This window comes from Nycticebus coucang, chromosome 2 (genome assembly GCF_027406575.1).
Source record: "Nycticebus coucang isolate mNycCou1 chromosome 2, mNycCou1.pri, whole genome shotgun sequence".
NCBI lineage: Eukaryota > Metazoa > Chordata > Mammalia > Primates > Lorisidae > Nycticebus > Nycticebus coucang.
The window spans coordinates 9,690,143-9,704,522 of NC_069781.1; the positions used below are offsets into that span (position 1 = coordinate 9,690,143).

Below are 14,380 nucleotides of genomic sequence, written 5' to 3' on the forward strand. Positions count from 1 at the left end.
TGGGGGCAGCGCCTGTGGCTCAGTGGGTAGGGCGCCAGCCCCATATACTGAGGGTGGTGGGTTCAAACCCAGCCCCAGCCAAAATGTAACAAAAAAATAGCGGGGTGTTGTGGTGGATGCCTGTAGTCCCAGCTACTTGGGAGGTGGAGGCAGGAGAATCGCCTGAGCCCAGGAGTTGGAGGTTGCTGTGAGCTGTGATGCCAATGGCACTCTACCCGAGGTGACAGCATGAGGCTCTGTCTCAAAAAAAAAAAAAAAAAAGTCAACTGATCTTAAAGTCAACTGACCTTATTGCAACTTAAAGGCAATACAATGGAGAAAAGTCTTTTCAATAAATGATGCTGAAAAACTGGACATCCACATGAAGCAAAATGAACTAAAAATGGATCGCAGACCTAAATCTAAAATGCAAAACTATAAAACTCCTAGAGTATAAAAGCTATATAATGTCTAAAGTATAAAAGCTAGCTATTTGGCAATCACTTTTAGATAAGACACGGAAGAAAACAATGATAAATTGGACTTCATTAAAATTAAAAATTTCTGCTCTGTGAAAGATATTGTCAGGGAAATAAAAAGACAAGCCACTGACTGGGAGAAAATATTTTCTTTTTTTGTGGTTTTTGGCCGGGGCTGGGTTTGAACCTGCCACCTCCGGCATATGGGACCGGCACCCTACTCCTTGAACCATAGGCGCCGCCCCGGGAGAAAATATTTTCAAAAGACATACTGGGGCGGCACCTGTGGCTCAAGGAGTAGGGCGCTGGCCCCATATGCCGAGGGTGGCGGGTTAAAACCCAGCCCCGGCCAAACTGCAACAAAAAAAATAGCCGGGTGTTGTGGCGGGTACCTGTAGTCCCAGCTGCTTGGGAGGCTGAGGCAAGAGAATTGCATAAGCCCAAGAGTTAGAGGTTGCTGTGAGCCGTGTGACGCCACGGCACTCTACCCGAGGGCGGTACAGTGAGACTCTGTCTCTACAAAAAAAAAAAAAAAAGAAAAGAAAAAGACATACTGAAAATGACTGTTATCCAAAGTATACAAAGAACCTTTAAGACTCAACAATAAGAAAACAAATGATACTATTTAGCCGGGTGTTGTGGCGGGCGCCTGCAGTCCCAGCTACTTGGGAGGCTGAGGCAAGAGAATCTCTTAAGCCCAGGAGTTGGAGGTTGCTGTGAGCTGTGTGAGGCCACAGCACTCTACCGAGGGCCATAAAGTGAGACTCTGTCTCTACTAAAAAAAAAAAAAAAAAAAAAAATGATCCTATTAAAAAGTGGGCCAAAGACTCGGTGCCTGTGGCTCAAGCAGCTAAAGTGCCAGCCACATACACCTGAGCTTGCGGGTTCGAATCCAGCCTGGGTCCACCAAACAACAATGATGGCTACAACCAAAAAATAGCTGGGCGTTGTCCTGTAGTCCCAGCTACTTGGGAGGTGGAGGTAGGAGAATCACTTGAGCCCAGGAATTGGAGGTTGCTGTGAGCTGTGATACCATTGCACTCTACCCAGGGCGACAGCTTGAGGCTCTGTCTCAAAAAAAAAAAAAAAAGGGCCAAAACCCTTAAAGACAGGTCACCAAAGATGACAAATAAGCACATGAAAAGATGTTCCACCTTACATGTCATCAAAGAAATGCAAATTAAAACAGCAATAAGATACTACACATCTATTAGAATGACTAAAATTCAGAACACTGATAACACCAAATGTTGGTGAGGATATAGAGCAAAGAACTCTCATTCATTGCTGGTGGGAATGAGAAGATAGTTTGACAGTTTCTTACAAAACTAAACATACTCTTACCATAAGATCTAGCAATTCTACTCCTTGGTATTTACCCATAGGAATCAAAAACTTATGTCCACACAAAAACTGACACACAATGCTTATAAGCATCTTTATTCATAATTGCCCAAACTTGGAAGCAACCAAGATGACCTTTGGTATGTGAATGCATAAATAAAAAGGGCTACATCCAGACACTGGAATACTATTCAGCACTAAAAAAGAGCTACCAAGCCATGAAAAGACATGAAAGATAATGTAAATGCACATTACTAAGCAAAAGAAGCCAATCTGAAAAGGCTACATACTGTATGATTCCAACTAACATCAGTAAAGGTAAAATTATAGAGACCATAAAAGGATCAATGGTTTTCAGGAGTTAGAGGGAAGGAAACAATGAACAAGCAGAGCACAGAGGGGACAATGAGGCTACTTTGTATGTGACTACAATGATGGATACGTGGTCATCATACATTTGTCCAAACCCATAAAATACACACCACCACCACCAGTGGCCCCTAACGTACGCTGCCGTCTTTGGGTGATAATGATGTGTCAGTGTAGGTTCATCAGTTATAACAAAGGTACCATTCTGGTTGAGGGACACTGACAAAACGGGGGAGGCAGAGGGTATATGGTAAATCTCGGTACCTTCCTCTCAATTTTGTTATGAACCTAAAACTGTTTTAAAAAAATAAGGATTTTTAGGGCGGCGCCAGTAGCTCAGTGAGTAGGGCGCCGGCCCCATATGCCGAGGGTGGCGGGTTCAAAACCCAGCCCCGGCCAAACGGCAATAAAAAAAAAAAAATAGCCGGGCGTTGTGGCGGGCGCCTGTAGTCCCAGCTGCTCGGGAGGCTGAGGCAAGAGAATCGCGTAAGCCCAAGAGTTAGAGGTTGCTGTGAGCCGTGTGACGCCACGGCACTCTACCGAGGGCAGTAAAGAGAGACTCTGTCTCTACAAAAAAAAAAAAATAAGGACTTTTTTTGCGTGGTGCCTGTGGCTCAAGGAGTAGGGCACCGGCCCCCTATACTGGAGGTGGTGGGTTCAAACCTAGCCCCCAGTCAAAAACTGCAAAAAAAAGGACTTTTTAAAAATGAAGAAATCATATCCAAGTTGTGACTGTACAAAAATAAAGTTTACATATATATTTTTTCACATAGAATTTAATCAACAAGAAAATTCACAACATATTATCACAATTTAAGAACATTTTAAATAATCAAATTCATTTAGCTTAATGAAAAACTCAGCCCTCCTCATCTCACCTCCTTTAACTACAGTATGGTAATACTTTTGACAAAGAGCAGCAATAGTTCATGAGCCAGACATCATGTAAAGGTGTCCCCAGGTAACATCTACCTCTGCATTCCAAAACCACGTAGCTTAGCTCTGCCCAGTTTTGCACTTCACAGAAAGGGAAGCACACTGTAAGTACTCTTTTGTGTCTTGCTTCTTTTGCTCAGATTCATTCACGCTATTCTGCATAATCTGAGTTTGTCTACTTTCATTGCTGTATAGTACTCTGCTGTGTACACCATAATTTACTTAACCATTCTACCTCTTGATGGATGCTTCAGTTGTTGTGCATCTGAGGCTCCTATGAACAACATTCTTGCACATGTATCCTGGGCACACAAATCGGAGGTTGTCTAGGATAACCATCTAACCACAGACTTGCTGGCTCACAAGACATTGCTATGTGTTTTTCAAAGTTGCTGTACCAACTGAAATTCTGTCATATTTCCATTTTCTACCTCCTTCCCATTACTTGGCATTATCAGAGTTTAAATACTCTAATCTGGTATGTCTATAGTGGTATTTAATCTGGTTTGAATTGCACTTCCCTGACCACTAGTGGGCAATTTTCATATTTACTGGCTGTTTGGATTTCTTCCTTTGTAAAGTATCTGTTCAGAACTTTGTTCTATTGTGTGGGGTGCCTTTTTTCCCTCAATTTAACCTTGTGTGTGTGTGTGTGTGTGTGTGTGTGTGTTTGAGACAGAGTCTCAAGCTCTCGCCATGGGTAGAGTGCTGTAGCATTACAGCTATCACAGCAACCTCAAACTCTTGGGCTTAAGCTATTCTCTTGCCTAAGCCTCCCAAGTAGATGGGCCTACAGGCACCCACCACAATGGCCGGCTATTTTTTGTTGCTGTTGTTCTTGTTGTGGTTGCCATTGTTGTTTTAGCTGGCCCAGCCTGGGTTCGAACCCACCAGCCTCTGTGTATGTGGCCAGCACGTTACCCACTGAGCTACAGGCACCACCTCAATTTAACCTTTTTTCCAGCATTCCTTTGCCAGATATTCGATGAGCAGTGAGCACTGTGCTAGGTGCTACAGATTCGGTGATGAGCGAGATGGCCTTGGGCCTCCCGCAGGAGCTTACAGTCCTACCACACTGGTTGCTGGAAGACTCTAAAGTCAAACGTGACAATAATCAACAGGAAAGAGCAGAGCTGCCAGAGAGAAGGCACGACCACCAGGCAGGCGCAGAGAGAACACGGTGCTCACTTGTTATGCCCTCAGTCATGATGTCTGTCATCTTGCAGCAGGAAGAGAGCATCCTCATACTTAACTGATCCACCACCAACACCTGGAAGGAAAGAGAACAGCTATATGGCTGATGGCATCTTCTGGGTTTCTCTCATCAGCTCAACTGCATCTTCAAAAAGAGCTCTAGAAAAGCAGGCGCCCGCCACAACGCCCAGCTATTTTTTTGTTGTTGTTGCAGTTTGGCCGGGGCTGGCATATGGGGCCAGCGCCCTACTCACTGAGCCACAGGCGCCGCCCTAGTTTTTATTTTCCATGATAAAGAAAATAAGTACTCACTAAAACACACACACACACACAAAAAGAAAAGAAAAAAATCTATAGCACAAATACTCAGAGACAGTCATATTAGTTGAGTTTAGATTTTTTTTTTTTTTTGAGACAGAATTTCACTTTGTCACCCTTGGTAGAGTGCTATGGCGTCATAGCTCACAGCAACCTCCAACTCTTGGGCTCAAGCGATTCTCTTGCCTCAGCCTCCCAAGTAGCTGGGACTACAGATGCCTGCTATAACACCCAGCTATTTTTAGAGATAGGGTCTCATTCTTGCTCAGGCTGGTCTTGAACCTGTGAGCTCAGGCAATCCACCTGCCTCGGCCTCCCAGAGCGCTAGGATTATAGGTGTGAGCCACTGCACCCAGCCTAGTTGAGTATTTTTTAAGGGTATAAACTTGTTTTTAAAGGGAGAGTGAATATTAGTGCACACACATGAAGTATGGCATATGAAGACATCAGGATTCGTACCTTCACCAGCACACACACCATGTGGGACCATAGCACACCTCCATCTGGACCAGAAGAACAAGAACATTCCAGTCTTGTTCCAAAAGCTTCACACCTACAATTCTTCAGCTAACCTTTCTGATCTCCATTCTTCCCACAGTGAAGATAGGAAGCCAGAAGTTAAAACAAGGCCATTTCTCTTCTCTTTCTTTAATGATTGCCACGGGTGTCCTACCCGTGCCATCGGGCCGCATGCTGATTATTTGAAGACTGTTTTGCTTATCTATGGTGTGAGATATCAAGAAAAGTGTTGTGGACCTTTTTTTTTTTTTTTTGCTCATCAGCTTTTGTTAGTGTTTGTTTTTTTTTTTTTGTAGAGACAGAGTCTCACTTTATGGCCCTCGGTAGAGTGCCGTGGCCTCACACAGCTCAGAGCAAGCTCCAACTCCTGGGCTTAAGCGATTCTCTTGCCTCAGCCTCCCAAGTAGCTGGGACTACAGGTGCCCGCCACAACGCCCGGCTATTTTTGGTTGCAGTTTGGCCAGGGCTGGGTTTGAACCCGCCACCCTCGGTATATGGGGCCGGCGCCTTACCGACTGAGCCACAGGCGCCGCCCCAGATTTTTTTTTTCTTTTTTACTTTTAAGACAGAATCTCACTTTCTTGCCCTGGGTAGAGTGCCGTACTGTCATAGCTCATAGCAACCTCACACTCTTGGGCTCAAGCAATTCTCTTGCCTCAGCCTCCCAAGTAGCTGGGACTACAGGTGCCCGCCACACGCCAACTATTTTTTAGAGACGAGGCTTCACTCTTACTCAGGCTGGTCTTGAACTCATGAGCTGAGGTGATCCACCCACCTCTGTCTCCCAGAGTGCTGGGATTATAGGCATGAGCCACCACGCCCAGCCCACCCAGGTAAGATTTTGTTTGAGTAAGAGTTCCACTGCTAGGCAGTGCCTGTGGCTCAAAGGAGTAGGGTGTCAGCCCCATATGCCAGAGGTGGCAGGTTCAAGCCCAGCCCTGGCCAAATACTGCAAAAAAAAAAAAAAAAAAAAAAGAGTTCCACTGCTAACTGTCCTACCAAGTGATCTTTAAAATAAGCTTTATGACCATGGGACTTCTTAACTAAAACCATATAAAATATGTGGCAGAGCAGATCATATTTCTCCAGTCCAGGAGTGTTTTGTACTCTCTGACACAGCAAAAGCCCTCATTCCAGCCTCCTCTCTTTGTTTCAACTCTATCTCCTTCTTATTTTTTTTCAACACGGATGCACCTTCAAGGCCCCTAATTGCCCTCTTCTACTTACCTTCCACTCCCCCTTCTTCTTGACCTTCTTTATCACATCATGCATGATCTCTAAAAAAGGAGAAAGATAGTTGAATGAAATTTCAAGGACTTGCGCACCTGCCTGTTAGACTAGGTTGTCTCCCCTTTTGGCTTTATTTTCCAAGTCATGCAATTCAACCATCTTTTTACTGAGCCATAATCAACCACCATAAAGACAGTCTCTTCCTGTCCCCTTAATTTGGTAGTTCTCCACCTTTTTGGTATCAGGACTTCTTTACATTCTTAAAAGTTTAGGGGCAGCACCTGTGGCTCAAGGAGTAGGGCGCTGGCCCCATATACCAGGTGTGGCAGGTTCAAGCCCGGCGATGGCCAAAAACTGCAAAAAAAAAATTTAGGACTACAGGCTTGCCGCCCATAGCTCAGTGGTTAGGACGCCGGCAACATACACTGAGGCAGGCAGGTTCGAACCTGGCCTGGGCCTGCTAAACAACAATGACAACTGCAACAACAACATCAGAAAAAAAACAGCCGGGCATTGTGACAGGTGCCTGTAGTCCCAGCTACTAGGGAGGCTGAGGCAAAAGAATCACTTAAGCCCAAGAGTTTGAAGTTGCTGTGAGCTGTGACACCACAGCAATCTACCCAGGGTGACATAGTGAGACTCTTGTCTCAAAAGAAAAAAAAAAAAAAAGAAGAAGAAGAAAAGAAAAGAAAAAGATTAGGACCCCAAAAGTGTTTATATGGGTAAATATCTGCTGACATTTACCATATTAGAAATTAAATCAAGAATTTTTTTAAATATTTACTAATTTATTTAAAATTATAAGCCTGGCATGGTATTTCATGCCTCTAATCCCACCACTCTGAGAGGCCAAGGTGGGAGGATCCCTTGAGCTCAGGAGTTCCAGACCAGCCTGAGCAAGAGCAAGACCCTGTCTCTATTAAAAACAGAAAAATTAGTTGGTGTGGTGGTGGGCACCTATAGTTCCAGATGCTCGGAAGGCTGAGGCAGGAGAATCCCTTGGACCCAGGAGTTTGAGGTTGCTGTGAGCTAGGCTGATATTATGGCACTGTAGCCTGGGTAACAGAATGAGACTGTCTCAAAAAAACAAACATATATACATATACAAACCAACTGCATATTAACAAATAGTATTTTAATGAAAAATTACTATTTTTCATAATACAAAATTTTAGGGAGAATATTGGCATTGTTTGACATTTTTGTAACTTAACGTTACAAAATTTTGTCCTTAATGTCTGGCTTCACAGCAGAAGGGTGGATTCTCCTATCTGCCTCCACAGTCAGTCTCTCCTGAATCATACAGCATCTGGAAAACTCCACAGTGGCCTCATAAGAGAATAAGAGTGAAGAGGCAAATCACATCTTAGTCTTAGTATAAAGATAGTCTTGACTTCATAAACCCACAAATGGGTTTTGGATTTGAGAAACATTGACTAAAGTGTAAAGTAAGTAAAAGGCTATGACAGTGCCTCAGGCCATACAAGCCTCTCTTAAGCTCCAAAAGAGAACACTCTGCAGAACACTGTAGAACACGCTCATCCAAAACCCCCATTTTCTACACCACAAACACACACATACCTAACTAGCCATGAGACTCCACAGGAAATAGCACTCTTGCTGTTCTACAAACCCCAGCAATGTACATGCCTGAAGTAACTCACAGACCCACAGCTGTAGTCAGCAATTGTGTTTCAAACACTTAGGTCATTCTCTGGGTCCAATGGTTCCTAACTCTGCTTTAACTGTCTTCAGTAATCTGATGTGTCATAAAATTATCTAAAATTTTAAAGAAATGTTTTCCTGGTTATGGAAAAAAAACACACGCTCACTGCAGTAAACTTAGAAAACACAGAATAGTATAAAGAAGAAAATTCCATGTATAACTTGTATACTTTGAAAACAGGAAAAATCATCTGTAATCCTGCCAACTTGAAATGTATAATCAATATTTTAGTTTATTTCCTACTATATTTTGTATGCACTTTTACATAGATCATGCTGTATATATTATGCTTTTTTTCATTTACCATACTCATTTCCCATGCTAATAAAAGTGCTTCCCAGGATTTTAAATGCCTGCGTAATATAGTTCATGGTTTGGTCAACAATATTCCCAATAGCCTTTTAGAATACTTCCTACATTTCAATGTGCTGAAAAATTGGAAACCAGTATATCCAATAACAGAACAGTAGGCGGCGCCTGTGGCTCAGTGAGTAGGGCGCCGGCCCCATATGCCGAGGGTGGCAGGTTCGGACACAGCCCCGGCCGAACTGCCCCAGAAAAATAGCCGGGCATTGTGGCGGGCGCCTGTAGTCCCAGCTGCTCGGGAGGCTGAGGCAAGAGAATCGCGTAAGCCCAAGAGTTAGAGGTTGCTGTGAGCCCTGTGACGCCAAGGCATTCTACCTGAGGGCGGTACAGTGAGACTCTGTCTCTACCAAAAAAATAAATAAATAAATAAATAAATACATAAAAAATAACAGAACAGTAGTTAAGGAAATTAGGTTACATTTATATAATGGAATACTACATACCTGTTAGAAGTAATGTTCTGGGAATACATGTACTCATTCATTAACTCTTTCATCGAGTTAACTAGTGTCTGCCAGTCATTGCACTAAGCAGCACCAGGAATGAACGATGTAAGATCTGCTCAGCTCCTACGGAGCTTACACGTGGGTGAAGGGAGCAGCCACTAAATGTAAAGGGCAGTCCCAGCTTCTCCTAAGTGCCCTGAACTAAATAAATAAGGAGCTATGATACAAAAACAAGTGTGGACAGCTCTCTTAAGTAGGCGGTTAGGCAAGACTACTAGGAGGGAGTTTGGTCTGAAGAGGAAGAAGCCAGCCAAGAAATGGGGAAAGGAGAAGGAACAAGTGCCAAGGCTTGAAGTAGAAAAGGAAATGAGCTTTGCATTTTCTGGGAACTAAAGATGGTGTAAGGTGAGGGTGGAGGCCAAACCACATAGGGCCTTGTGATCCTCAGTAAGGACATGACTTTCTGTGATGGGTAGTGGAAAGCCAGGGAAAATAGGGATGTAACTGATGTACCGTGGAGAGAGGAGAGGGAGGGGACAGAACAGAAGCAGGCAGCAGAGCCAGAAGGCCTCTGCAACAGTCGGGGGTGGATGGATTTGATACACAAGGTGGAGGTAAAACCAGCCAGGCTGGCTGATGAATTGGGTGTAGGGGAAAAGAAAAGAAAGGACACTTAGATAACTCCTAGAGTTTTGGTTTAAGCAAAGAAATGGATGTAGAGACATTCAGAGACATTTAGACGGTTCTCTTTTATTTATTTTCAGATTGAAGTGACCAAGAGACATCAAGAGGAGATGTTGAGTAGGTAGCTGGAGGTTAACTAGCAAGTGGAGCTAGAAGAATGACCTCAGCTGGAGTTAAAAATTAGAGTGTTGGCTGGGTGCCTGTGGCTCAAGCAGCTAAGGCGCCAGCCACATACACCAGAGCTGGCAGGTTCAAATCCAGCCTGGGCCTGCCAAACAATGACAGCTACAACCAAAAAATGGCCGGGCATTGTGGCAGGCGCCTGTGGCCCCAGCTACTTGGGAGGTTGAGGCAAGGGAATTGCTTGAGCCCAGGAGTTAGAGATTGCTGTGAGCTGTGATGCCACAGCACTCTACCCAGGGCGACAGCTTGAGGTTCTGTCTCCAAAAAAAAAAAAAAACATTAGGCTTGGTGCCTGTGGCTCAAGCAGCTAAGGCACCAGCCACATACACCAGAGCTAGCAGGTTTGAATCCAGCCCGGGCCTGCCAAACAATAATGATGGCTGCATCCAAAAAATAGCTGGGTATTGTGGCGGGTGCCTGTAGTCCGAGCTACTTGGGAGGCTGAGGCAAGAGAATCGCTTGAGTTGGAGATTGCTGTGAGCTGTAATGCTATGGCACTCTACCCAGGGCAAAATCTTGAGGCTCTGTTTCAAAAAAAAAAAAAAAAAAAAATTAGAGCATTATCAGCAAATAGAGATACGCAGTAAGGTTAGAGAAAATAACTCTGATAGGATCTGCAAGGTGAGGATGGAAACATGAACATATTCTTGACCTTGACCAGTGTTTCAGTGAAACAATAAGGATGAAGCCAGACTGAAATGGGAGTAGAGGAAGAGAAGACAGGGTATCTCAATAACTCTTTTAAGTTCTTCTAAAAAAGGTAGCAGAGAAAAGGCATGAAAACTGATATGGTAGACAGAAATGTGAAAGCAAGTAGGGTTTGTTTTTAAAGACATGGGAGATCAGAGCATTTCTATGATATTGGCAAGAGTCCAGAAGAGAAGGGAAGACTGATGAGGCAGGAGAGAGGATGGATCACTGAAAAACCTGTCCCAGAGGGGAAGAGGTTGGATCTAAGATCCAAGAGGGGACCCTGACCTGGCAGAGAAGCCAAGGCACCACATGGCATCCTGTGGGAAGGAAGGAGGGGATGTGCAGAAGGGTTTGGAGACATGGCTGCAGAGGGAAGGGGCTTCCTGGTTGGAGATGAAGTCACTGGCTAAGAGTGGGGTAGAGGTGTTTCGTATGGATGGTTTGAAGAAAGAAGGTATCACATTATCTTCCCAGAGATTGAGACAGTGCATTTACTAAGCAAGTGTTTCAGCATTTACAGACAGTACTGAGAGCTAATTTGAGGTTCATGAACATGAATTTAAAGTGAAATGAGCTGGGTGCAGTGGCTCACATCTGTAATCCTAGCACTCTGGGAAGCTAATACAGGAGGATTACTTGCCCTCAGGAGTTTGAGACCAGCCTGAACAAGAGCGAGACCAAGAGCGAGACCCCATCTCTACTAAAAATAGAAAAATTAGCTAGGTATTAGCTGGGCGTTGTGGAAGGCTCCTGTAGTCCCAGCTACCCGGGATGCTGAGGCAAGAGAATCACTTCCGCCCAAGAGTTTGAGGTTGCTGTGAGTTATAATGCCACAGCACTCTACCGAGGGAGACAAAGTGAGACTATCACAAAAGAAAAAAAATTAGCTAGGCATGGTGGTAGGTGCCTGTAGTCCCAGTTACTAGGGAGACTGAGACAGAAGGATTACTTAAGCCCAGGAGTTTGAGGTTCAGGGTGACAAAGTGAGATTCTATCTGAAATGAAATGAAATAAAATAAAATAAATTTAAAAATGAAATAAAGAGTAACCAGGCAGCTTGTGTGAGTTTTTTCCCCCAATAATGTTCAATTGTCCAGGTGTAAAAAAGAAAGTTTGGTTCCAACTAAGCCTAGGATTTTCTCAGCTGAGTTCCAATGAGAGAGAAAATGTTCAAAATATATGACTAAAAAGGAAAAAAGGGGAGAAAGCACACTACTACTATTTTTTAAAGCAGATATGCACAAGAAAATTAGAAAAATGTATACCAATATGTCATTTTTGTGCAGTAAAACTATGATTACTCTTTACTTGCTAATTTGTGCCTTCCAATGTTGTCCTCTGCTTTCTGCATAGGAAAAATGCTCTAAAAAAATGTGTCAGTGTATACCTTTGTGCCCAGGGCTTTTCTTTGCCCAAATTATTCTGTTAGGAGAGCTTTCTGGGAATAAAATAAATGGGTAAAAAGTATAAATTTTCTGTGAAAACTAAACTATTTTTCAAAAGCATAACTCATACCTTCACTAGTACTATATGACTGTCCAAATTAAAATACTACTGATAATTTTTTGTCACAATGATAGCAGAAAACAGTATATTTCACTATCATTATTTGAATATACTGTATTACGGAGGGTGAATATATTTTTTTGGCACTAAAAATTAAATTCACTGAAAAAATATTGCGTTCTAGTTACTTTTTGATGCAGAACAGAGATATAATCAGAACATCAAACTAAGTACCACAAGTGTTAAAAGACACACACAAATAACTGCTGTAGCTGCAACTATTCCTACAAAGTCATTTCCTCTCCAAAATTCTCAGGGCATATGTTCATCCTGGGTATTGTTAACAGCCAATTCTAACCCTGCCCTACATTTTTCTTTTTTTTTTTTTTTGTAGAGACAGAGTCTCACTATACTGCCCTCGGGTAGAGTGCCGTGGCGTCACACGGCTCACAGCAACCTCCAACTCTTGGGCTTACGCGATTCTCCTGCCTCAGCCTCCCAAGCAGCTGGGACCACAGGCGCCCGCCACAACGCCCGGCTATTTTTCATTGCAGTTTGGCCGGGGCTGGGTTTGAACCCGCCACCCTCAGCATATGGGGCCGGTGCCCTACTCACTGAGCCACAGGCGCCGCCCCAATGCCCTACATTTTTCTAATCCAACACTGAAAAGGAAACAAGGATTAGAGCCCATTTTAGCATTAAGAGTCAAGTAGCTGGTGCTATCTCCTCACAGATAATCCCTGGCAATCACATTTCATCTCCTTCGGAAGTCCTTTTTATGTGGAGAGAAATAGTAAGGCCTTCTGGAACTGGTCCAAACAGGTGGTCTTATTTCTGTATCTCAAAACATAGTCAAAATATCTATCTGCTCTACATTCCCCATTTAATGGACAAATGGTTAAGAAAGTAGGTCCCGGGTGGCGCCTGTGGCTCAAGGAGTAGGGCGCCAGTCCCATATGCCGGAGGTGGTGGGTTCAAACCCAGCCCCGGCCAAAAAAAAAAAAAAACACACACATACACACAAAAAGAAAGTAGGTCCCTTCTCAACTAGCTCCTCTAGGTCCCGGATGACTCTTCAACTCAGCAAATCCCTCCTATGTCCTAAGAAAAATATCAGGTGGTCTAAGATTATTTGGGACATCTTCAGATATGCCCAGTATTTCAACTGCAGTCCCCAAACATGGGCTCTAGGGATCACTACAGGGACTGCTCAAGACCTACAGCTTCCCATGATGCCCCATGCTCATGGCCCATGTGCTCACAACCACCCTCCACCATGACACATGCCAGATACTCTGAGTCCAGGGCATGAGTAAACACCTGAAATTGCATGACTAATATTAGACAAGCCAAAAGTTTGGGAGAAGTACAGCCTAAGTCCTCAAGACCACGGGCAATTCAAATATTCTACACTCTGTAGCCCCAGTTCGCCATGCCACCCAGATTGAACCCCAATGATATGAGGGTATAATGATGGCTACTCGGGCAGAAGTCACTCCTCTGCTCATAGTTAACAAAAAACCCGGGCAGCGCCTGTGGCTCAGTGAGTAGGGCACTGGCCCCATATACCAAGGGTGGTGGATTCAAACCCGACCCCAGCCAAACTGCAACAACAACAACAAAAAAATAGCTAGGCATTGTGGCAGGCGCCTGTAGTCCCAGCTACTTGGGAGGCTGAGACAAGAGAATCGCCTAAACCCAGGAGTTGGAGATTACTGTGAGCTGTGATGCCGTAGCACTCTACCGAGGGTGATAAAGTAAGACTCTGTCTCTATAAAAAAGAAGGGAAAGGGAAAGGGAGGAAAGAAAAGAAAAGAAAAGAAAAGGAAAGAAAGAAAGAAGAAAGAAAGAAAGAAAAAGAAAGAAAGAAAAGAAAGAGAGAGAGAGAGAGAGAGAGAGAGAGAGAGAGAGAGAGAGAGAGAGAGAGAAAGAAAGAAAGAAAGAAAGAAAGAAAGAAAGAAAGAAAGAAAGAAAGAAAGAAAGAAAGAAAGAAAGAAAGAAAGAAAGAAAGAAAGAAAGAAAGAAAGAAAGAAAGAAAGAAAGAAAGAAAGAAAGAAAGAAAGAAAGAAAGAAAGAAAGAAAGAAAGAAAGAAAGAAAGAAAGCCAATGAAAGCACACCGGTGTTAAACTCCAGGTTCAGATATTTGCTGGTTGTGTGACCTTGGGAAAGTTTAAAGTGTTTAAAGCTTTAGTTTTCTCATCTGCAAAAATTATAATTATAATGCTCTAAGGGGCTGTTATGAAGATTAATGAGATAAAAGGCTTAGCCCAGTGCCTGATACATACAAGGCATTCCACAAAAGGCACCTATTGTGATGTCACTATAAAAGTATATTATTCATGCAAAGAAATAAAATTATGAAACATCACTTCCACCAATCAAAACTTTTAATATAATATAAAAAATT

The 14,380-nt window shown here is 43.4% G+C and overlaps 1 protein-coding gene across 2 annotated transcripts in view; it reads right to left on the minus strand.

Moving 5' to 3' along the window:
* Nucleotides 1-14,380, minus strand: part of STXBP1 (syntaxin binding protein 1) — a 96,625-nt gene that overhangs the window by 43,618 nt on the left and 38,627 nt on the right. For both annotated transcript variants that reach the window (XM_053561722.1, XM_053561733.1), the window contains exons 2-3: nt 6,366-6,415; nt 4,296-4,377 (exon numbers count right to left, since the gene is read on the minus strand). In XM_053561722.1, the coding sequence (XP_053417697.1) occupies nt 4,296-4,377; nt 6,366-6,415 (132 nt within the window). The remainder of the gene's footprint in view (nt 1-4,295; nt 4,378-6,365; nt 6,416-14,380) is intronic.